The 24,051-nt window shown below is 44.8% G+C and overlaps 2 protein-coding genes across 11 annotated transcripts; one reads left to right on the top strand and one right to left on the bottom strand.

Annotated features, from left to right (window-relative positions):
- Positions 1-464: 464 nt before the first annotated feature.
- On the bottom strand, positions 465-9,499 carry kmt5aa (lysine methyltransferase 5Aa). Of its 2 annotated transcripts, none has more exons than XM_004074483.5 (7): positions 9,250-9,499; positions 7,684-7,834; positions 7,129-7,411; positions 5,920-6,010; positions 5,020-5,079; positions 3,710-3,900; positions 465-2,976 (listed from the first exon to the last, which is right to left on the bottom strand). In XM_004074483.5, the coding sequence occupies exons 1-7, from the start codon at positions 9,256-9,258 to the stop codon at positions 2,766-2,768; spliced, it is 996 nt and encodes a 331-aa protein (XP_004074531.1). In that variant the 5' UTR covers positions 9,259-9,499; the 3' UTR covers positions 465-2,765. The 2 variants fall into 2 exon arrangements, with proteins under 2 accessions (XP_004074531.1, XP_020563113.1); XM_020707454.3 differs by having other exon boundaries at positions 5,920-6,007.
- On the top strand, positions 9,436-23,588 carry sbno1 (strawberry notch homolog 1 (Drosophila)). Of its 9 annotated transcripts, none has more exons than XM_078956052.1 (33): positions 9,436-9,558; positions 12,930-13,049; positions 13,120-13,218; positions 13,292-13,516; positions 13,589-13,730; positions 14,093-14,193; positions 14,271-14,367; positions 14,498-14,658; positions 15,157-15,290; positions 15,371-15,461; positions 15,540-15,701; positions 15,773-15,908; positions 15,977-16,082; positions 16,159-16,312; positions 16,396-16,578; positions 16,768-16,865; positions 16,940-17,091; positions 17,154-17,348; positions 17,420-17,593; positions 17,669-17,838; positions 17,911-18,042; positions 18,643-18,778; positions 18,850-18,962; positions 19,038-19,109; positions 19,177-19,276; positions 19,345-19,419; positions 19,503-19,649; positions 19,730-19,824; positions 19,895-19,981; positions 20,830-20,967; positions 21,124-21,200; positions 21,283-21,476; positions 22,183-23,588. In XM_078956052.1, exons 2-33 carry the CDS (start codon positions 12,930-12,932, stop codon positions 22,323-22,325), a joined length of 4,209 nt encoding a protein of 1,402 aa, XP_078812178.1. In that variant the 5' UTR covers positions 9,436-9,558; the 3' UTR covers positions 22,326-23,588. The 9 variants fall into 9 exon arrangements, with proteins under 9 accessions (XP_078812178.1, XP_020563109.1, XP_078812179.1 ...); XM_020707450.3 differs by lacking the exon at positions 9,436-9,558 and adding an exon at positions 10,468-10,805; XM_078956053.1 differs by lacking the exon at positions 9,436-9,558 and adding an exon at positions 10,479-10,805 and having other exon boundaries at positions 13,331-13,516.
- Positions 23,589-24,051: the final 463 nt, after the last annotated feature.

Genomic DNA, 24,051 nt, shown 5'->3' with positions numbered 1-24,051 from the left:
TAGACAGTGCTCTGAACCTTTTTTCTTCAATGATTTGTGATCTTCACTGGTGTCCATGGATTACATGAAATCTTTCCACCTTTATCAACCTTTGTCATGGTAGGGAGAACAGGTCAATGTAAGGGTGGGGTCATCTGGACCCCATAGGATAGCACAAGGGTTAGTCTATCCAGGATCAACAGGACGATGTATTTAAAAAAAAAATGCTAATCCTTTATCCTTTTAAGCACAAGGCTCTGCCCATCCAGTATCTTTTTAGTCTTAAATATCCCCCACAAAGTAGAGTAACCTCTACGCGTTTGCACTTCACTCTTTGTTTTATGAGAATAAAGAAAATAGCAGAGGGTTAAATGTTTAATTGAAGACACAAAAATACAAAAGTGGCAGTGCGTAATCCTTTAATGCAAACTGTACCGTTACTGAATAATACTACTGCAAAAGTAAAAACAAACCAGGTTCTCAGCTTTGTTGTTTGCATAATCCATTTTTATTTTTCAATGCTTGAAACCAAGTATTAAAATGTTCGTGATGCTTTTACAGTCACTATTGATAATTTCTTAAAATGACCAACAGGCCAATTTCATCCTCTGATGTTTATTGCATTAGTTTCACTTAAAAAATAACAACAAACCAAATGTAACAGTTCACTAAAGTTCAGGTTAAGACATTTTAGGCGAGTAACAATGCTACCAAGAGAGGGCAACTTATTTCCTTGCATACATTGAAGTGGGCGTTTGAAAGAAGATGATTTTCCTGTTGAAATTTTCTATCAAAGCTGCAAAAAAAAAAAAAATCCAAAAAAAAGACAGCTCAAATAAAATATTTTATATTTCTAATGTAATTTTTTTTATTCTTTTGATCCAAATGATTGTATGGAAATGTCGATTCTGCCTTTTAATGGTTAAAATGAGTTACAGCTAAAAGGGTTTAGCTTGACGTGCAGAATAGAGGCACGGGGTTAGCCATGTACCGACCAAACCTTCAAATACATACAGGCAACAACTTTTAGTTATTAAAACTGTCATGAAGTTGTGACGAATACCTTATTATATTTGTTTTATTCAGAAAGAGGTCAATTATAAATCTTATAATAAATTACACTGATAAGGAAGATAGCTAAGCTAATCTCTCTTAGCTGAGCTAACATTTGTTAGCTTAGCTAACGAAAATTAGCTGATCTGAGTTAATACATTTTAACCCTTCTTTTTATATTTAAAATTACTTTAAATCGGTATCATCAATATTTATCATCAGTATAACTTTTGTTTTCATACAAAAAGGAAGTAGAAATAGACATTTCCCAAAACTGTTCTGTTTGTAGCCTCAAGTAAACTTATTTCCCGTCAATGTAGTTATTTTTTTAAATTGCTGAATAAAATTGCTGATTTATTTTTTTGTTTGACCTGGTGACAAACAAATTCCTATAAATATTCTACAAAGTTTCCCTGGTTTTATAGTTTTTATTTGCCTCTAAATGCAAATACATTTTTGTAAGATCAGCATTGATTTGTGTTTTCTTTGGCATTTTGTTTACAGCGGAGTTAAACAGGCATTTCTATTAGTATTTCAGATAAGATAAACCTGTTACGGTAGTTAAGTTATCACACGCTGCTTTTTAGACTTAGCACTTCAAATAAATGTAACGCATTGGGGCCAAATGCAACATGTTGTTAAACAGGTATTTATACATATTTTTAACATGCAGAATTTCAACCATGTAAAGACTTCTGACTGATTATTATTCATAAAACTGGATAACAAAAAAACTGAAATGTTTGTTGTAAAAACACATACAGGAGAAATAAATTAATTTGTTCTTTACAGTCCAATTGTATTTGGGGGATTTGAAGTTTAAAATTTATTTTATTGGAGTTTTCGCTCACTACCTGTTCTATCTCAACAAAGGCTTAACCATATTAGTTAAATGGTTAAATGGTTTGGTCGGCAGAACATCTCGCATAATCTGGTTTCGGACATAAATTTAACCCAAAAATAAATAAAGATTTTGGTTAAAAATAAACATCAGAAATAACATATTCAGAGCATTAAACACAGCTTATCTTTGAAAGAATAGCTTTAAGCTCTGCTGAGATCATGGAGATGTGGAAACTGAAAACACAGTTTTTGAGTAAAAAAAGCTGGAAATTCTGCAAAGTTCAGCAAAATCTATTGGAGAATTCAAATGTATGCTTTATTAAAAAATATATCCTAAAACAAAAAATATATATTCAGACAATTCATTTCTTTTTGCATCTTCAACACAAGTTTTCTGCACGTCAACAATTCATCCAGTGAGAAAACATTTGATTTTTTTTTTTTTGTAGTTGTGGTGACCTTCAAAAACTGAACTTTGTGGCAGATTTCCCTAAAAAGCCTTTGCCATTTGCATCTCGCCGTTCTTGCAGAGTCAGAAAGAGCTCTGGGGCCGAAGATTAAAGTATTGCTACGTATCTAACCGCTCGTTTAAAAAAATCTATATAAAAATGCGGAGCTCCAACCCCCACCTGTATGCTGTGGAGGCGTTGTTCTGTAGCGGTACAAAATGTACAAAATAAAGCAGCTGCAAAACAAACAACAACGTCCCAGAAACGTATAAATAAAAGTCTCTCAACGGCGCAGACGCGCAGCGTTCGAAATGTGACCGGTACCTCATGAAATCGACCCGCCGAGGGTCCGAAAAAAAGGAACACGTTCAGTTTCTAAGGCATTTTTTTTGTACACTAGCTAGTAAGAAACACAGGTGTGAGCGGACTCTTCCCTGGGCGTCAGTATTTGAGCCACGGGTGGGCGGCGATGGACGCTTTGCTGCGGTCGCCGTAATCGTACAGCAGCTCCTCCCCCTTGTCGATGTCCCGCGAGGCCACGAGAATGAGGTGCGGGGTGCCGTTGATGTCGTGGAGTTTGGTTTGGCAGTTCCCGTTTTTGCTGTGGTTGATCAGGCGACCCATCCGGCCCGTCTCTCTGGTGGCGTCCACGCTGCAAGGAAACACATTGAAATACAGTTTGTTTTCATTCAGGACAATAAAAGCATAAAAGTACAAATCTGCTCAGAATTCTGTTTTCAAGTTCTTTAAAGACCCACTTGGATGAAAAATAGTGTTTCTAATATGTTCTTGTGGGATTTTTCTGATGATGGAGGACGCATCTTAAGAAACCTCAGCGCAAAATTGCATTTCTGAGTATTTCTTTATTCAAATCACTGGGAATCAGCAGCAGATGAAAAAACGCTGTCTCAAAGCAACCATATTTGTGACGTAGAAAATATGCTGGGCGGGGCCTCAAGCTCCATTCCAACGCATCGTCTGGTTCAAAACGGTACGGCTGGATAGCTCCGGTATCGCTAATGTTATGCTGGGGGTGTGAGGGGCTGTAAGCTTAGCGGGAGAGCGTGTAAACTGAGAGCTCGAGGTTATGGTTATGGGGGGTGGGGTTGCTCTGTGCCAACACCCACAACTTCGGGTGAATTTCCGATGAACTCTTGCCGCTCTGCAGAAACGATGTCTCAAAAAACGACACAGATGTTTGGATTTTGGCTAAAAACGGCATCATCGTCGTATTGAAAAGACCAGTGGGAGCGCTTTGGAAACAGGTCAGAGGATGAGCGGAGTGGGACGGTATGCTCTCTGAGGCCAAACATCATTTAAAGAGGCTCCTCCTACCGCCGCGGTTCAGACCTGTGAAGGTTTTTCAGCGGGAACCTTTGCCGTACCAGTATGTTTTGCAGAGGTACTGGAAGTAGTACATGTAGCAGCCGGTGGCGGGGTTTTCGGCGTATTCGGCCTCCCTCTTCTTTGCATCGGTGATATGCAGCAGGTCACCGTGGTACTCCACCACGTAGTCGCCTTTCTGGAAGCACTGCGTGGCGAACACGGCCCTCCCCTTTCCTTCCATGTACTGCACCTGCACAGAAACACTCACCTGAGTCGCTGGACTCCGTGTGATGTCACAGGATCTGAAACGCTGTAACCTAACTGGACTACTGTCATTTTAAAGGCTTTCAAAATAGAACTTCCCCTTCTGTCTTTAGCAGGGCTTTTAATGTGAAGGACGTGGTTAGATGTGGTCAATAGTGGTGAAATGATGAAAAAGTTACAAAAAAGAAAAAAAGGACTAACCAAAAATCTCTTATGGGGCTCCAAAAAAACACTAACAAAACCAAAATACAGATGTTTGGGATATCCAATGGGAGTTTTGACATTATTATGGGATGGCCACAGGACCTACGGCTTGTTATTTTGAAGCAATATGTGAGATTTCATGATTTTTTTTACATTTTCTTACAATACGGGCAATGAAAACTCACACATGCCACCAGCTAGAATCTGTAGTCAAAGAGGTCAAAGTTGACCTTTGACCTCAGAGATGCCATCTTGAATTTTCTACAAAAATCCTCTTTCATAACTTTTACCGATTTGAACTCCTCCTAGAGATGTTGATTTTTTTGCATTATTGGGAAGCGACTTGGACAAAAAAAAATCGTGGTTTTAAAGTCTGTAGAATTCAAACGCCGTTGGCCTGGCGAGCTTGCAGAAGTGGGGTTCCCCTTTTGCTCACACACTTTTTTTTACCAAGATATTGTGGAAATTTAATACATGAATCCGTTGCTAAAGCCGGACGAAACAACAGAACATAATATATACATATATTAGGAATGTGGGCGTGATTAACAAAAAACCTCCATTGCTAGGGAAATTCAAAAATGTACGTTAGCCAATTCTTCTAAAAATTACATTGATAGATTCTGCACCCCCAGACGAACACAAATTTAAATGGTTACTATGGAGATAAAATCAAAAGAAAAGCTGCCATTTTGAAAAAACGTTTTTTTTCATGAATTAGTCATGTAGCTCTGACCAGGGTGGCAGAGAGGCAGAAGGTGAGAGGCACGTAATAAAAGTAAGACTAAAAGTAGTCTTTTCTATTTGCATCAGTAGAAAGTGTAAAAAATCGTTGTTAATATGAGAGTTTCTATTTAAAAAAAAAACACATTTGATCATAGAATAATCTCTGAATCTTTACCTCCATTCCTTCCTCAATTCCTTTAATGATGAGTTCATCAATGAGCTTCTTCCGTTCACACTGCAGAGAAAAGCCAGTTGTCATCTCACAAATTCCTTCATTTAAACACATTTGGACATCTACTTCCAGAATGAAGCTCATTTAAAAACAAAACAGCTGCATTTCACCATGTTACCACTAGGTGGCTTAAAACACAACTAACAATTTTTAAAAATATTCATCTCCGTGGTAAGATTTTATACAAATGGAAAATAAGGTTTGTTTTACTTTCCATAACATTTTTCAAAGTTTATGGTTAACTTTTTTAACAGACATTTAGAAATTAAAACACAATTTGGTTTTGTAGCCTTGTAGAGTTGAATTAAATGAGAAACATACTGCAAAAAACAACAATTGTTATTAAAACATATTTTCTGGAAAAAAAAATTCCTAAAAAAGACTTTAGCTAAAGATTGACTTTACTTTAAAGTTAAACAAAATATAAATAAATAAAAAAAACGTATAAACCTTTTGTCCTTTACCTTAAATATTAACCCTTTGATGCCCAGTGATGCAACTAATAATTAAATTACTTTGGCTCCAAAATTACAAAAAGAAAAAAAAATAATTGTAGTTAATTAGTTGAAAATGTATATATTTATACGTGAAAATAATCCACATTTTTTCTTAATTTAAGTAAAATTAAACAAGACCAACTAAAAACAAACTTGTCTGTTAAAAGCTCAGTCAAACTGGTTTTCTCTCTTCGTTTACTGTTACTTTTTGTTGGTTTTAAAGAATATAGTTTTTAATGATTTTAAAAACAGAAATATTTATCTTTAAAAATGGGGATTTACAAGTAAACGACAAAAATAAAATACAACCTGTAGTTGAAGGCCTCCTAAAGGCCAAACGTCTCACCTTTAGCTCCGTTTTGCTTTTCCTCGAGCTCCGTCTGATTGGATAATAGTCGGTCACCTTTCGGTTTTGGGAGTTTTTTCCTTCCATCCTGCTGTTAAAAACAGAAGAAAAAAAACATCAAAATGGCGCCGGCAACAATCTTTTACATCAATGCAAAGTATGACGGGCATTATTTCACCTTCTTCCTCTTAAAAACAAACCTAACATTTAAAAAAAATGCTGGAACCAGGAAGTAGGTGGGTGGGGCCACAGAGAAAAGGCGGAGCTTTTTAATTACCCATGATTAAATTAGCTTTAGCTTTGATCAAAGGGTTAAGCAGAAACAAAAACCTCCACAATCTCAGCATCCATTCAGAGTGAAAACATTTAGCAAACAATCAATTCAGAACAAAAGGAAGAACTCCTGAAAGTGACGGGATCAACGTTTGATTTGAGGTTCGGGCAGAAATCTCCATCAGAACCGGCAGAATCCTGCTTTCAGCTGCTTAGAGACCAAACATTTCAGCCTCACTAATGAGGATGAAGCAAAAGCAGCACAAACGGGAGGAAAAGTGATCCGTCAGTGGGGATGGGATAAAGAAAAGGGATCAGTTCTGACCTGAAGCGCTCAACTCATCATGATTTTCACAAGTCAATGATCAAATCTGGAAAAATTCAACCAAAGTGAAGATTTATTTTCTGCGCAGAAGTCATTCTACCGACGGGTTTGCTTTGAATTAAAGGTAACTTGACAAAAAATTATACAAGAATACGATTATCTGTTTTTTTAGAGCGAATCACAATTAGATTTTTTATTTTAGAATATTTATAAATTACAAATATATTGATTAACGTTTTTATAACTTTGTCATTTTTTTTAGTTTTTCTGAAAATTTGTAAGACGCCACTTTTGTTTTAACCCAAGAGCAATTTACTTCTAGGCTTTTTATGTAAATATGACTTCTTGTTCATTTTGAGTATTGGCAATTAGCAATGGCTAAAAAAAAAGAATAATAAATACAATGAAATAAATAAATAAAACATACATTTTTCTTAAATCTAATCCAAAAAATGTCATTTTTTCTTTAATAATTTTTCTATTTTTTGGCCACTGTTAAGTGCTGCTACTCTACATGAACAAACTAAAGAAGAAAAAAAAAGTCAAATTCACTTTAGGACCAATAAAAGATCAATAAAAGATGAATAAAAGAAGGAGTCGGAGGCGCCTACGTTCGCCGCGAGCATTTCCTCGCCTTGCCGACGCCCCCTCTCCTGTGCTGGGCTCGGAGCGCCTCGCCGTTGTTGCTGTGGAGCGGAGCCGGAGACAAGCTTTTGGAGAGGAGTCGGGGGGCCTCGGGGGGAGGCCAGAGGGACGCCTGAGTGCGGTGGAGCTGCGGGGGAGGCGGCTGCTCATCTTGCCAGCATGGGGAGCACTGGCTGTAGCTGCTGTGGGTGTCGGGAAGCTCCGCCTTCGAGTGTTGTGGCGTGGCGCCGTTGGCGTCCGCTGTTCTGCCTATGAGGAGGGGGGTCAAACATGTCAGGTTGTTTCCAAATTCCCTAACTATTTGGTTTTTATTTTAAAAAAGATCTACTTCAATGCATTTATCATAAATCATCCATCATCAGAACAGAGAGGATTCATCAATAATCTTCATAAAATGTTCGTATTTATTGATTTTTGACTCCTGCAAATGGGTGGCGTCATATTTGTGGTTCAAATCGCACCACATTGTCTTTTCAGGAGGTTTCAGAGAAATGGCGTGAGGCTAAAGCGGCGACCCCTACCCTCAGCCGGCCTGGGGGCGTCGCTCTGCTGGGAGCAGATGGGGGAGCGCCGGCCCTCCTGCGTCAGCCGGATGCCAGCAGGTTTGTCGTTCTGAACCGCTGACGCCGACTTGGAGCATCTTAGGAAGGAGGTGGTGGTGCAGACGACTTCCTGTGGAAGCAGAGAGGAAGTTGTTGTTGTTTTTCCCATCAAAATAAAAGAAAATCAGATCCTTTATGGAGGAACTGTTTAAGAAAAACCCTCTTGGGTGGAAACCATTGAAGGAGCAGCGACTTTATGAGAACTGGACGTCACCTACAGGAAAGGGTGGACTATTTTCCACACTTTAAGGTGCCTAAATCCTTAAAATCATTGAAAAACAGCACTGCATTTTATAATCCGGAGCACCTTATATATTCACTTTTACCTTTCTATATTATTGTAACCACTGATGGTGATGAAGGAATCTTATTTTATTTTAACCAGATAATCTTCATTAATTTGGGATTTAACAAAAAAATCTAATCTGGAACAGAATATCTGCAGAGTGGAGCCAGAGAAGCTCAAATGACCGAATTGATCCGTCACAGCGTGCCGATTCAGCCTTTTCTGGTCGTGAAACGCGGCAATTTATTGCTTTTAATTGCAGCCGTTTCAGCTTTGTGCGCGTAAATAATATTAAAACACATTTCAATCAGTTGGTTGACGCAAACTTTATCATCTGGGATCTAAAATGTGGATTAAATAGTTGAAATTTCAAAATAAAAGTATTTTCTGGCTGATTCCTGAGTCGGTGTACTCCTACTTTTGGCAGCAACATCTAAAAAATATGATTTAAAAAGAAGGCAATTCTAAACCCGCTTGTCAATTTTGATTGATCTATAGCTCGGTATTCATGTTTTTCAAAATAATTATATGTATTTTCATGGTTTAATAGTTTTTAAAGATCTCGTTACTATACATTTTGATGCACTGATTTTCAGTTGAATCCGGTTATGAAAAGTTTGAACCTGGCAGTGAAATAAGGAATAAATGACTGAAATGTATGAAAAGTAATAATAACACATTCATTATAAAATTGTTAAAGATATCTGCATTATTATTGTTATTGGTTATTTACTATAAGGTGGAGTCTGGGCGACGGGGCCACGCCCACTTGTCCGCTCCGGTCATCAGTCCCTTTAATCCCGAGCGCGAGCGCAGTCAGTCAGGCCTTCACGCGCCCCTCATGTCAAACACAGCGTGAAGAGAGCCTCGCGGACGCAGTAAAACTACACGCCCGCCCTAAAGAACCGAAATACCCGGTTCTGGACTCTGGTTAGGGCCAAACGCAGCAGTTTAGTCCGCTCGGAGACACATGTAGCGGTCATTGCTAGCGTTAGCACTCAAAACAAAAAAAGCTAGCTTCGGTAGAAACGGTTCAGTCCAAACTAAAACAGGAGAATTGCTGATATTTGTCATTATTTAACCCATATGTGTTTAATAAAACATTAACCCGACTCCCACCGTGAATTGTGTGTGTCTTACCCCCTTCAGCTCGCTTTGATACGCCTCCGTTTAGTGATGCGCTGAAAAAGCAAACTTACCCCGTTCATGTCCGACTTGTTTTCGTGGCTCGCCTCGAGTCGTTCGGAGGAAAAAAACAAATAAATAAACACATAAATAACAACAACGGCCTGTGAGACTTCAGCTTCGGCCAGTTCCTAAACCCAGTGGCCTCCCGACAAGACGCCAACCTCGGGCGCGGAGTGGCCGCTGTGCTGGAACACAAACAGCTCAGCCGATGCAGCCTCCACGGCCCCACTCCGCCATTCGCCTCCCCGGGCGTTAATGAATGAGAAGAGGTGGCGCAGCGGCGCCCCCTGCGGGACCATAGCGGAACTCCCCCTTCAAAGGTTTGTTTACGCCGACAACAAAAGTTTTTGAATGTGGTTCAAAAAGGTTTGTTTGTTAACGTTTCTTTTGATTAAATTGTTGATTTTAAAATTTTAACCTGTAAATATTGTTTTACATTAGAATCAAGCCTTACTACGGTTGCTTAAACTAAAATCCTTCTCTATAATTAAAGTAAACCTGTCACCAAACAAAAAAGCTTAAAAATCAACATTTGGTTTAAATTTGGGAAAAATAATGATAGATAAGAAATAATGAGTCCATTTAACACCAACCGTGCTCCTTCAGAAAAAAAAACTGTTGTTTGGTTTTTATTGTTTTAATGATTTTTTAAGTATTTATTGGCAAGTACAGAAAACATGTTATTGTCATCATATTACCTTTACAATGTAGTTTTTATTGAAAAACTACACAGGAATTATTTAAATTTACAAACACTCACAGAAACATGCACATAAACATGTGTATATTATGTTCACAACACAAGTAAATCTACTTTTTTTATGTATATTTACCTATTTAACAAAATCTATAGGGTTATTCAGATAAACGTGTGCATTTATTTAAAATTGGTGAAATAGAAAACAATTAGATGTGGGGAAAAAATGATTTTTTATATTACATTTAACTTGAAATTATTATGTTATTAAATAAATTAATTTATTTTCATCATGCAAATGTCAAACGTGAAAATAAAACAAACATTCTAGACAGCAGAGCTTAAGAAACAATGGCAACAATTATTAGTGATAAAATTAATGTTCATAATCAATAATTAGGACATAATTTTTTTTATTAAAAGAATGGAAAAACTATGGTATATAAATATTTGATATTGTAGCGTAAATACAGGGAGGTAAAAGGAATAGGACCACGAAAAAAAGAAAAGAAAAATGTTTATACGTCACTTCCTCTCAGGAGCTGGTCAGGGTCACGTGACGTGGTATTAGCTCGCTGACTCTGCTATGTTTCTCGTTTCAGGAAATGTTTTAGAAATGCTCAGATTCTCGCATTTATCGGTTTTTCGTCGTCGACGAACGCGCCGCCGGTCTTCGAAAGCGAAAATCCAGCGACGCCGCTCGAGAAGCTCGACTGCGAAGTCGGCCTCGTTTGGCCTGCACGTCACGTGACCCGCACGCGGCGGAGCGTTTGATAAAAAGATGGCGTGAGCCGAGAGGACGACGAACCCCCCGCACTATACCGAGCGCGAGCCGCACACTGCGAGCCGCCGCGGCCCTTCAACCGCCAGGTGAGCCGCATTTAGCCGAGGATCCGACTGCTGGGAGGTAATCTCTGGACTTTTGTGTCCTAAAACTCCACTCGATTCCCGAAGGCATCTTTTTAATGGAAGTGGTGAGCTGTAAGTTTCTGTTTTGAGGTTGTTGTCCTAGTTGCTAAAACTAGTACTAGCTCCACGTACGGCGGCGGACGCCGATTAAAAAATGCTAAAAGCGAACACTTTGCTAGCCCTCAAACCTCCGCCTACACCGCCGCGTTCCCGCGGATTTGGTGTTTTCGGAGACGTTTTAAGCGAAAGGGCGAATTTCTCTGCGAACTCTGCGCCGCTGCTGAATGTTTTTGCTAACGTCATTTATCAGAAACACGTTATCAGGTTCGGCTTAACGAGCTGAACTCGCTGTGATGTCACCTCACTGTCCTTCCGCGGGGAAACGGCCGACATGCTAAAAACTGGTTCTGGTTGTTGCATTAATGCAGATTTATGACTTGTATTGGGTTTTTTGGGGGCTGGGGGGGTGGGGTATAAGGGTTAGCATATGGAAGCTGTCATAACATGATTAGCCATATTAGCTATGGAGAATCCAACACGAGGGGCATGGGAACGATGATCGGGTCACCTTTTTGCAGCTTTGTTGGTTCTGTCAATGACGCCAATCCCAATGCTAAACTCTGTGCAGGGCCATTATTCTGCTCCGACCAGGCCAGTCAGTTTAGTTAGTATGACAGCCTCGGACTTTAACGGACGTTTTGGTGAAAAACGTGTCTGGTACCGGACTGGTGCCGCGGGTCCAGCTGAAGGAAAACCGGAAGTTGAGTCCCCCTCCTAACACGTGTTTTGTTTGGGTCACTTTGAACGCAGCAGACCGCTGTGGTTGAACGGTTAGCCCGACTCCAGACGCTGCTGCCGGCTTAACGTTTGCTTGAAGGACTTAAACTTTTTTCAAGCGTTTTTCTTTACGGTTTTTTAAATAAACCACGTGCATTACAAGTTTACTGTTCATATTTGGGGACATGTAAATACTGACGTTGATGGTAAGAAACTGTATTTTTATATTTAAAGTTAAAACAAAGTTTTTTTTTATGCTTTTGGTGGATTTTTGTTAAAAATCCTTAAAGTGAATGGATAAAAGGAATGTTCCTCTTTTATAGAAAAAGGAATTAAATAGAAAACTGACTTAAATTAGAAAGGTCCTATTTAAAAAAAACATCAGTTAAGCTTCATACTTTACTTAACTGTCGGAGATGCCTAAACCTTTAATACTTTTTATATTTAATGTTGCTTTTTTATTGGCTGTGGCTGTAACTTTGCTAGTTTTTGATTTTTCTTGGCGTTTTATTTATTTTTGGGTAGATTTTAAGTGTTTGCTCTGATTACTAAGTTTCCATTATTTTTTGTTGTGTGTATGAAAATGATTATTCTAATTTTTAGATAAAATAAAATAAAAAAAATGAAACTCTCTTTGAAAAACAGCGAAAAGTTTAAACATTTTCTGGTTTGATGTTTTTTTTTAATTAGATTTTATTTTACATTCTATAAAATCATTTCAAAAAGCTTTTTATTGGAGATGTTTTTGAATTTCACCAACAAATATGTTTAAGTTGTTTTCATCTAGTTATAGAGGTTTTTTAATTGGTTATTTTAATAAATTGGATATTTTAAGGTAATTTTGTGAACTATTTATTGGGCCACTTGGACCGGAGGAAGAGTTCCGGTTAAGGATAATGCATGCGGGCCCAACATCATTGTGCATTTTCATCCATATGTTTCTTTCTTGGACACAAGGTGGTGTGTTTGGTGTATTAATTTTATAATTCTTTTTCTTAATATTTTGATGAGACTGTACTAGAACTCTTCGAAGTTTATCGTTTTTCTGGAAGATGCTCCGTTCTGACATCCATTCAGCTCTTCATCCTCCTCCTCCTCCTCAGAACTGTGACGGTTATTAAAATCAGGCCGACTTTAGCAGGACAGGAGTCCTGCATCAGAGCGAGTGGGAAGCAGGAAAACACTTTTAGGGTTCTTCAGCTTCACATTTGTATGTGTAATGGTTGGATGGAGGGACCGGTTGAGCGTGTGAAGCTCCCCGTTCAGAGTAGAGGACTGGGAAGGTTGAAAAAGTGTCCTCACTTGCAGATGGATCCTGGACAGGATTTACTTCTTGCTGCTCTGAGTGAGAGTGGGATCTGCCCAAATGATCTCGGCTTGTTAGACGTGGATCCTCAGGATGGGACGCAGCCTTCCACCGCCCAGCAAGTAAGCTCCCTCTGACCGTCCTTTTCTGCTTTGTGTCGGAGTCGGGGGTCTGATTTGTGCTCTGCTGCAGTCGATCTCTATCAGTGCGCTGGATGTCGGTGCTGGAGGAGAGTCGGGGGAGGCCGCTCGCCACGAGCCTCCCGCCACCCTCCCCATCGTTACAGTCAGGGTGAGAGCTCAGATCGTTAGGACAGGACGCTGTGATTTTAGCAATGAAACATAATCTATGTTGAATTCCTCAGAAACCTCAGCCATCAACCACCACGTTTGTCTTAAACCAGCTGAACCAGCTGCCGTCGTTGGGAAGCGCCACGACCAAACCGTCTGTGGTCAACCCCATCAAACACACCATAACTGTCACTAAGGTGGTCCATGTGGCCAATTCAGTGCTGCGAGGTTCTCCCACCCTCTCGTCCTCCAGCGTTCCTCCATCCGTGTCCGCCGTAGTGCCTTCTAGCAAAGACCAGGTTTGTTTGAGGGGTTTGATGCTCTGTGTCTCCGTAAAGACGAACCAGTCACCTCCCGCCCGTTTCCTCCAGATTCAGCTAAAAGACCTCCTCCGAACGGGAAACGTGAAGACCACGGTCCTGAAAGGCAACAGCCTGATGGAGCTCATGAAGCTCAAACCTCCACCCGACATCGCTCCACCTGTGGCGACAGCAGCAGCAGTCGCCAGTCCAGGTATCTGTTACTGCCGGATCCTTCGTCTCTGCTTCAGAGAATCACCTTTTCACAAGCCGGCGTCTCCTGCTGGACAGGAACTTTCATCATTTCTGTTTGTTGTACAACAATATATGAAATATTAAGTATTACTTTAAATGGATACCAGATATTTTTGCCCAAAATTGTGCAGCACGTAGTTTTCCTTTGTGATCTTTTCTTTAGCCTCTGTGCCTTTCATTTATTCACGTTTAAGGATTATTGAATATTTAGTGTCTGTGTGAAAATCTTTATTCTCTAAATGTATCCTCACAAATGATTAGAAATGATCAATCTTCAGGGTTTGGTCTTAAACCGCCTGCGATCTTCTGTTGGTGTTTCAGGGGAAACGAACAACGGAATCAAGAAAGAGGTTTTGGTCAAAGATGCTCCCAGGATCTGGATCAAAGATGAAGCTAAACTTCCCAACTTCATCCACTCTGTGGTAAGTTTCCGTCTCTAACGACCCGCTGACGGCGTGGGCGCTGCGTTTGACGCCGGCCGTTTGGGTCTCTGCTGCAGAAAGCTCCTGGGATGAGAGAAGAGGAAGAACCCGAGGAGGAAGAGGAAGATGAACTCGGCCATGCAGAGACGTATGCAGAGTACATGCCCATGAAATGTAAGCGTTGGAGCTCACATCAGACATGTGCCGCTGTAGAACTTTAGTTGTTGAGTGTTTGTGGTCCCACAATGCACCAGAGACTCCTAACTGATTAGCTTTGTGGTGAAACGCTGGCGTCTGTTTGCAGTGAAGATCGGCCTGCGGCACCCGGATCCGGTGGTGGAGACCAGCTCTCTGTCCAGCGTGAACCCGCCGGACGTTTGGTACAGGCTGTCCATCCCGGAGGAGGTCATCGATCGGGGCTGGTTGTCGGCGCTGCAGCTGGAGGCCATCACGTATGCAGCTCAGGTGAGCAGAGGGCCCTTTTTCCCATCATGCTCTCTGTCAGACCTCAGGGACTCTAAAAGTCCGATCTTTAACCGATTTCCTGAATGAATCGGGTCTTTGAAACAATCCTTTTCTGATCGAGATGCGATTGTTTTGTATTTTCTCCCCCCTGAAATGATGGGATTCATGGATGAATTCTGATTTTCCCTTTTCCATATTTAAGCACTCAAGCTAGCTAAGTTAACAAAAACAAACATTTGGAAAACTGCTATTTATTTTAACAGAAAAAAGAGCTTTTGACTTCAAAATAAAAGAAAGCTGAATAGAGAAAATCTAGAGTGCAAATAAGTAGTTTAAAGCAGCTGCAGATGTTTTACAGAGGATGAAAGGAAACTGGAATTTCAATCAGGCTGGGCCGTGAAAATAGTTTCTGACATTAAGGGGCTCGGCGGCCATGAAATGGGTGGAAGTCGACGGATTTAGGTTTTAGTTGACATTTGAAATTCTTGTGTTTTACAGCAACATGAAACATTCCTTCCCAGCGGCGACCGGGCCGCCTATCTGATTGGAGACGGCGCCGGCGTGGGGAAAGGCAGGACGATTGCCGGGATCATTTATGAGAACTACCTTCTGGGCAGGAAGAGATCTCTGTGGTAAAGGAACCTTCCGGCTCTGGGTCTTCCTGTAAAACGTTGTTCGTCTTCTCATCTGTCGGTCGCCTTCTCCCGCTCAGGTTCAGCGTCTCAAACGATTTAAAGTACGACGCTGAACGAGACCTGAGGGACATCGGGGCCAAAAACATCCAGGTCCACTCTCTGAACAAGGTCAGACCTTCGGCGGTGAATCAGCCAAACTTCCCTTTCTTAGTTTTATTTGCTCAAAGCTTTTCCACGCCGTTTCAGTTCAAATACGGCAAAATCTCCTCCAAACACAACGGGAGTGTAAAGAAGGGCGTGATCTTCGCCACGTACTCGTCTCTGATTGGAGAGAGCCAGTCGGGCGGGAAGTACAAGACGCGCTTCCAGCAGCTCCTCCACTGGTGCGGGGAGGACTTCGACGGAGTCGTATCCTTTCACCCGCTTGTTCGTTCGCCCTGACGCAGTCAGCCGTACGTTCCCTGACCCGCCGCCCGCAGATCGTGTACGACGAGTGTCACAAAGCCAAAAACGTCTGCCCCATCGGGTCCTCCAAGCCGACCAAAACCGGCCTGGCGGTTCTGGAGCTGCAGAACAAGCTCCCCAAAGCTCGGGTCGTGTACGCCAGTGCAACGGGTCAGTGGGGTTTGTCCCAGACGCTTCCCTCTCCAAACGGGTTTGTAAAAACTCCTTCTTCCGTTCAGGCGCCTCCGAGCCGCGGAACATGGCGTACATGAACCGGCTGGGCATATGGGGCCACAAGACGCCCTTCAGGGAGTTCAGCAACTTCATCCAGGCCGTGGAGCGCAGGTGAGCTCCTGTTTTCATCCCTCTGTGCTCCCAGACGCCTCCCCTCCTGGTTTTAAACCCCCCCCTTCCACTACAGAGGCGTCGGCGCCATGGAGATCGTAGCGATGGACATGAAGCTCAGAGGAATGTACATCGCCAGGCAGCTGAGTTTCACCGGCGTGACCTTCAAGATCGAGGAGGTTCCTCTGAGTCAGCGCTACATCGACATGTACAACAAGTCCGTGCGGCTGGTGAGAGCAGACCCCCCCCCGCCCCCCCCTCCGTTTGAAAGCTTCCTGTCCGGAAACGACTCACAGCCGTGTCTTTGGTGCAGTGGGTGCACGCGCGGGAGAGGTTCCAGCAGGCCGCCAGCCTCATGGATGCGGAGCAGCGGATGAAGAAGTCCATGTGGGGGCAGTTCTGGTCCGCCCACCAGAGGTTCTTCAAATACCTCTGCATCGCATCCAAAGTCCGCCGCGTCGTCCAGCTCACCCGGGAGGAGGTCCACAACGGAAAGGTGAGCCCAGACCGCCGCCTTTAGCTCTTCGAGTCTCCACTGTGATGAGAAGTTAAAGCAAATCGCTTAAATACCATCAAGGTTTGAAATCTTTGCGAAGATCAAATGGATTAATTTGAGACTTCTGCTATAAAAGTGTCGGAGTGAAAAGTTTGATTCCTTGAGGCTGACGCTCTGTTTGCCGTGCAGTGTGTGGTGATCGGCCTCCAGTCCACCGGAGAGGCCAGAACGCTGGAGGCGTTGGAGGAGGGGGGAGGAGAGCTCAACGACTTTGTGTCGACGGCGAAGTACGGATCTGTCCGAGTCCAGCTGTGGCGCAGCGGAAACACCGTGGTGGTAACTGTCAGGTGTCTCCCCGCAGGGGCGTATTGCAGTCCCTTGTCGAGAAGCACTTTCCCGCTCCGGACAGACAGAAGCTCTACAGCCTGCTGGGAATCGACCTCTCAGCGAAGAAGACGCCCTCCCCCAGCGACGCCACGGTGGAGCCGGAAAAGAAGGGACAGAAGAGAAAAGGTGGGTGAAGTCCGGACTCAACTCTGTTCTCGGTTCTGTCGGTTAACGCTGTTGTTCCTCAGGTTCAGAGGTGAAAAAGCAGCAGCAGAAGAAGAAGCCCCGCCTCCACGGCGGCCTGTCCGGTACCAGCTCAGAGGAGAGCGAGTCGGAAGAGTCCGGCAAAGACAGCGACGACAGCTTCAAGTCTGTCAGCTCTGCCGACGAAGACGACGACTTCAACCCGTTCAGAGACGAGTCTGACGACGAGGAGGAGGACGGTGAGCTCTGCCAGAGGAAGAGCGGGAGGGGAAGGTTTCCTGAGAAACTCATGGCGTCTTCCTCCCCGCAGACCCCTGGCTCATCCGGAAGGAGCCCAAGAAAGGGAAAAAGAAGAAGGAAAAGAAGAAGAGGAGGAAGAGCATCGACCCAGACTCCATTCAAAGTGCCTTGTTGGCCTCCGGCCTGGGCTCCACCAGACCCGCTTTCACGGCACCCGTCAACCCCCCCAGCGCGCCCGCCACAGGTGAGCGAGCCTGCACACGACTGGGCGGTCGAGGCTCCCGCGTCGGAATTAACGGCCGCCCTGTTTCCCGCTCAGTCAAAGCGGAGAGTCCGGACAGCTGTCTGACGAGTCAGGACGCGGTGGAGCACGCCCAGAAGATGAAGAGGGAGCTCCTGGAGGAGCTGGAGGAGGTGGCCGAGGAGCTGCCCCCCAACACTCTGGACGAGCTCATCGACGAGCTGGGGGGCCCGGAAAATGTGGCAGAGGTAAAACAATTTTTCTGGCCATCGGTCTCCGGGGGTTTTGTTGCAAAGCTCAAACCGCTTCCTTGGCTGCAGATGACCGGCAGGAAGGGACGCGTGGTCAGCAACGGCGACGGCAGCATCACCTACGAGTCCCGCTCCGAGCTGGACGTCCCGGTGGAGATCCTCAACCTCACCGAGAAGCAAAGGTTCATGGATGGAGAGAAGGTGAACGCACACTGGCGCACACACAGGAAAACGGCGTTCCCTCCTTTATTGCTGCAGTTTTAGCTCAAATTTAAAGAAAAATTTTGTTTTTTCTTTTTTTTAAAAGGAGCTCCTTAGAAATTCATTTTTGGGTTGTGGGTGGGACTGTTGGCGTGGAAGTTAGCCTTGGATCATTTCCCAGCAGGCCTTTGTTTACACTCGTTAGCAACAAGCAGTCACAAGCCCAAGCTAACATTAGGGTTGCAAATAAAAAAAAAAAGGGAAGTATGTCTGAGCTACCTAGCCGTCATAGGTCCGAGCTTTTTCCTCTGCTCCTGATCCAACGGGACTAGAATAAAGAAATAATCAGAAACAGTTTTAATCTGAAATTCTTATGAACATGACCGCCGTCATTGGAAAAATGTTTTAAATGTTTTGAATCTTTTTCGGCAAACAAAGAGTTTATTTATGCAAACTTTTCCCAGAAAATCAATCCCAGTGCTCAACCTTACAGATCAAAACTACAACCTTACAGGATGAAACAATATGACTTTTTCAAAACCAGGTTTAGCGGAAGTCCACGCTTTTCCTCCTTGTGATGTTCGCCATCCTCTCCCTCAGAACATAGCCATCATCTCAGAAGCCGCCAGCTCGGGAATCTCCCTGCAGGCCGATCGGCGCGTGAAGAACCAGCGGCGGAGAGTCCACATGACGCTGGAGCTGCCGTGGAGCGCCGACAGAGCCATCCAGCAGTTCGGTGCGTGTCGGAAACGGCCTCTCAAACGTGACGGCGGGCTCTTTGCAAACAGTTTTGCTCTGGTTCTGCAGGAAGAACCCACCGGTCCAACCAGGTCACGGCTCCAGAGTACGTCTTCCTCATCTCAGAGCTGGCGGGAGAGCAGAGGTTTGCGTCCATCGTCGCCAAAAGACTGGAGAGCCTGGTGGGTGGCACCGATTCTGGCGAGCGCTCTTTTAAAAACGTGGTGGCCCTTTACTGACGCTGTTCTGTGCATCAGGGGGCGCTTACGCACGGAGACCGGCGAGCAACGGAAACGCGAGATCTCAGCCGCTTCAACTTTGACAACAAGGTACGAACGCCGGCATTTGTTTGAGCGCCGCCGCTTTCTCTGTGACTGACTCCGCCTCCTCCTGCAGTATGGCAGAAACGCTCTGGAAATCGTGATGAAGTCCATCGTGAAGCTGGACGCCGCCTTGGTGCCGCCGCCCGCCGACTTCAAAGGGGATTTCTTCAAAGGTGGGGCTGTTCTTGTTTTTTCTGCGTCCCGTTTGCTGCTCCGTGTCTGAACCTGATGTGTGGCGCAGAAATCCAGAGCGGTCTGATCGGCGTGGGGCTCATCAGCGTGGAGGACAGGTCCGGCGCGCTCTCCCTCGACAAAGGTGACCCCGCGGGGAATGACGTCACATCCTGTCTGTCTGGTTGGACGGGAGCCTCGTGGGTTAATCACACGTTGTGTTTGCAGACTACAACAACATCGGGAAGTTCCTGAACCGCATCCTGGGCATGGAGGTCCACCAGCAGAACGCTCTGTTCCAGTACTTCTCCGACACGCTGGCGGCCGTCATCCAGGAGGCCAAGAAGAACGGTCGATACGACATGGGCATTCTGGGTAAGAAAGCTGGCGTCGCCTTAGAATCGTCAGCTCTTTTGCTCCGCCCACTCACTATCACCTCTGGTGTCCGGTATCAGACCTCGGCTCTGGCGACGAGAAGGTGAAGAAGATCGACTGCAGGAAGTTCCTGACCCCAGGTTACACCGCGTCGGGACACGTGGAGCTGCACACGGTGGGTGAACGCCGCCCCACGCTCCCGCCGCCGCAAACCCAGAATAACCACCCATAACTGTGTGTCACAGGTCAGCGTGGAGCGAGGAATGTCCTGGGAGGAAGCCACACACGCGTGGGCGGAGCAGAACGGCTCGGACGACGGCTTCTACGTGCAGGTAACCCCCCCCCCCACACACACACACCTTTCAGGAGGCGGAGCATTTGCAACATTCGCCAGTTTGGGTTTGTGAACCGGATTACCAATCTTTGAGTCTGTAGGCGGTGATGACGCTCAAACATGGCCACTCCCACAGCCTGCAGTGATGCGGCCGCATCACTGCAGGCTGTGGGAGTGGCCATGTTTGAGCTGCAGCTTTTGTCTGACTCACCTGTAGAGTCCGGTTCTACAGAGTCCCTTTTCAGAATCTGAACCTGAACCTGTGGCTCTTTAATTCACCAAAAAGATCCGGACTTTGGCTAAAGTTCCCAATATAGCGACTACATGGTTACAGGGTTCATTTTGCACATCTGCTTTATCGTTTTCCGTAGAAACGTTGCCCTTTCTCACCTTAAACGTCTCCAGACTTTAGAGTCGTAATGATTTCCGTCTGAGCGTTTGAGGAGACCGGATGATCTTTTACCGAACTCATGTCAGTCACGTGATCAGAAAACCGGTTCCTGGTGGTTTGGGTGTCTGATCTGAGCGCCTCACACATCCTGGATGTTGAAGAGCATTAAAACGAGCTTTTTTAAAGTCCTTTCAGTGAAACGGCTTCTGGTGTTTTCAGTCAACTGGCGCCTATTTATGTTTTTCACCACAAAAGAGGCGTCAGCAGTTAACCTCCGTGTTTCCGTCTGAGGAAAATGAAATAAAAATCAGCTTCAAATGAACTATTTTTCCTCTTCTTCTAGATGTTCTTTTTGCTAAAAGTCCTCCGGGTTCATTTTTTTTTTAAGCGTTTAAAGCATCTGTTTACATCCGATGAACTCGTCTGTGGAACTGAACGCTCCTCCTCTCCCTCAGATGAGGAACAACAAGAAGACGGCGATCCTGGTGAAGGAGGTGAACCCTAAGAAGAGGCTGTTCCTGGTGTACCGGCCCAACACGGGCCGGCAGCTCAAGCTGGAGACCTACGTGGACATCAAGAAGAAGTTCAAAAAGGTGTGGAGGATGAGATCTTCAGCTTCTTTAGGACTTTCCTGCTTTCGTCTGTTCTGGTTCTCGGCAGAACTTCTGCAGCTGATTTTTCCTCCGGCTTCAGGTTTAGCCTCTGCGTTCACAGCAGCAGCGTTTCAGTGTCTTCTGTTTCCCCACCAGGTTCTGTCGGAAGACGCCAAGCAGCACTGGACCGATCAGTACACGCTGTCGGCGAAAATCTGCTCCCACGCCTACTGGTGGGTCCCCCTTAAATGATTCTGCCGGAGAAAACGGGTCACTTCAGGCGGCGCTGACGGTTCTGTTTCGCCCCTGCTGCAGGCGCGGCAACTGCAAGAAGGCGTCGGTGGGTCTGCAGTGCGAGGTGGGCCTCCGGTGCCGGTCCTACTACGTCCTGTGCGGCTCCGTGCTCAGCGTGTGGAACGAGCTGGAGGAGGTGCTCACGCCGGTGGGAGGGACCAACGTGAAGGTGCAGATCGTGCGCCTCAGAACAGACGACGGCCAGAGGATTGTGGGTAAGTTAAAGGCGCGATGGACCCCTGAAGGTTCTTCAAGCATTCGCTGGTGTGACCTGCAGCCCCCCCTGGGGTCCCGTGGGACCCCCCCTCAGCTGGCTGCAGCTCCTGGTTTCTGTGCCTTTCAGAGGAAATTCTTCTGTTTTGATCCCACTTTAAAGAAATGTGCGTCTTGTAGAGGAACCCGAAGGTGTTAGTTTGTCTGTTAAACCTCCACCGCATGGTGCAGCAGGTTAAAAGCATTACCCATGATGCTTTGCACTGAACAGCTACATCTTTTGACTGAATCGGCTGTTAAATCAGGAAACATGTGGAGCCTGGAGGACAAACTGCATCAGCAGGAAGAACAATTAATTTAATCTTTAGTTTTTATTACTCTTTAAATTGCATCTTTTTTTTTCAGAATGTTTTTTGAAAATCGTACATTTTTAAGGCCCTTTGCAGCAGTTTGGCGTTTGACTCCAGGAATCCGGCAGAACCTGTAGGTGTGTGCTTTTATTTTGAAAATTGCTGATTTTCTTTGAATTGGTGGTTTGAGCTCCTCCCTCTCCCTGAAAGGCTTCCTCACCGCCCCGTCGGTGCAGGAGAGTCTTCACCGGGTCTGCGGGGGGCGTCGCACCTCCACCGTGTCTGCTGATGCCAAAAACCCAAAAGTAGACACCTGAGGCGCCCGGCGAACCTCTGATGGCGTCTTCTTCTCTCGCAGGTCTGATCATTCCAGCGAACTGCGTCTCGCCGCTCATCAACAAGCTGTCCACGTCGGACCAGAGCCAGCAGCTGGCGGTGCAGGAGCAGCAGAAGAGGCAGCAGCTTCACCCGCAGAGTCTCAGCCACGCCCTCAACACGTAGTCCGCCACTTTCGCCCACAGCTCCGCCCCTCCGGCGCGGCAAAGTCTCTGCAGGCCTCGGCTCTGCTGCCTCTCACAACCCCCTCCCTCCCCCCGCCGTCCTGGAGGGTCAGGGGCACCGTGCAGAGAGTTCTGTTCCTGACCTCCAGATGCCCCCGTTCTCCTGTTGGAGGTTCCGACGGCGTTCTGACATTCAGAGCGCCACGGATTTGTGGTTCCAGTTTCTGTTCAGTCCAGACCGGGGCGGGGACTAATCCAGAACTACTGCGAGTAAACGCTCCGTTACAATCCATGGCGAGATGTGAACCCGCCTACCTGACAGGAAGTTACTTCTCCCCGCTGCAGTAAAGGTCCCTGGAACTGACCTGCTTCTCCATAAACGCCCAAACATAACCGCCATCTGGTTCCTCCCGCAGAACGTCTCCGTTTTCAGTCCGGGCTTTAGTTTGTGTTTGGGGAGGACAGCGGCGGTCCGTGGAACGTGCCTTGGTCTCCGTCTGTTCAGGGTTTTCGTAGTTCTGTCAGGATCCCTGAGGCGGCGCCGCGGCAGACATTTAAGGGCATTTTGTGTTAAAGCCGTCATTCAATGAAGACTTAAAGATGGAAGCGTGTTCTAGTGACGGAGATTCTCTCCAAAAATGTATATTTGACTTTGTTTCTGTATATTTTTGGTCCGTTTCTGTTCCTTCTCGAGAGTTTCCTCCGCTTTCAGGACGCCGCACTCCGTGACCCTTCACCCCCCCACCCCCAGGCTTTTATTTTGTCATCGTTTGGCCGATCCGAGGTTCCGAGCAATCGCCTAGAGGTGTGCAGAACTCGGGTCGTTGCTTTAGTTTGGACCTGCTCGGGGTTCCGTCAGTACAAAGACCCAGAATCCCTCCCTGTGGCGTGCATGTTCAGCTGGCGTCCTCACACGGCTTCAGCGCTAACGTGTGGCGCCCATCGTGTCATCAGATTTGCACTGGAATGGCGAGCCTGAAGGGGGTGTGTGTGTGTGTGTGGGGGGGTCTATTCGGCGCCTTATTAAAATGCAACCTCAACCTGTGGATGAGCAACCTCTGCTTTACTGACGTCTGGATTATTTGTACATTTTGAAGTCGTCTGTTGGAACTTGAATGTGCACCTTGGTGGACAGCGGCACGGATGGCGGAGCGTTGAGGGTCTCGCTGTGTTCAACGGGAACAGCGCCGCTGCTCGCCATGCACTACTGACGGGACGTGTATATGAACGAGTGCAATGCTCAATAAAGCTCCATTTACGTCTAGCTTTGGTGCTTCAGTGAAGCTGCTGTTTGTCAAGAAAAAGTCGATGTTTAGACGACTTCAGTTAAATTTCTGTGAGCAAAACTGGAAGAAATCTAAAAGAAAAATGTTTGATTTTTTTTTTGATTTTCTGTCACTGTTTTTATTTTAGCAATGAGATTTTGTAAAAACTCATTATTTTGTGCTCTAATTTAATTGATTTATCTAAAATTATTACATAAAATACACTAAAAGGCTGGGAAGTAAAAGTAGATTTAAACAATGTGATGTTGGATATAAAGCGGTATTTAAATTTGAAATTATTTTTGACATCTGACACAAACTTTCAGTAAATTTAAGGCTTATTTTTATCCTAAATGAAGATATTTGACCTAAATTAGGTTAAACTTAAGTTACAGAATAAACTTAAGACAAACACAATGTTAATCACTAAAAATAAAATATTTTTTAAAGATTTCTTTAAAA

This window comes from Oryzias latipes, chromosome 12 (assembly GCF_053564925.1).
Source record: "Oryzias latipes strain Hd-rR chromosome 12, Olatipes_Hd-rR_3.1".
Lineage (NCBI taxonomy): Eukaryota > Metazoa > Chordata > Actinopteri > Beloniformes > Adrianichthyidae > Oryzias > Oryzias latipes.
This window is presented reverse-complemented; position numbering and strand designations above follow the sequence as displayed.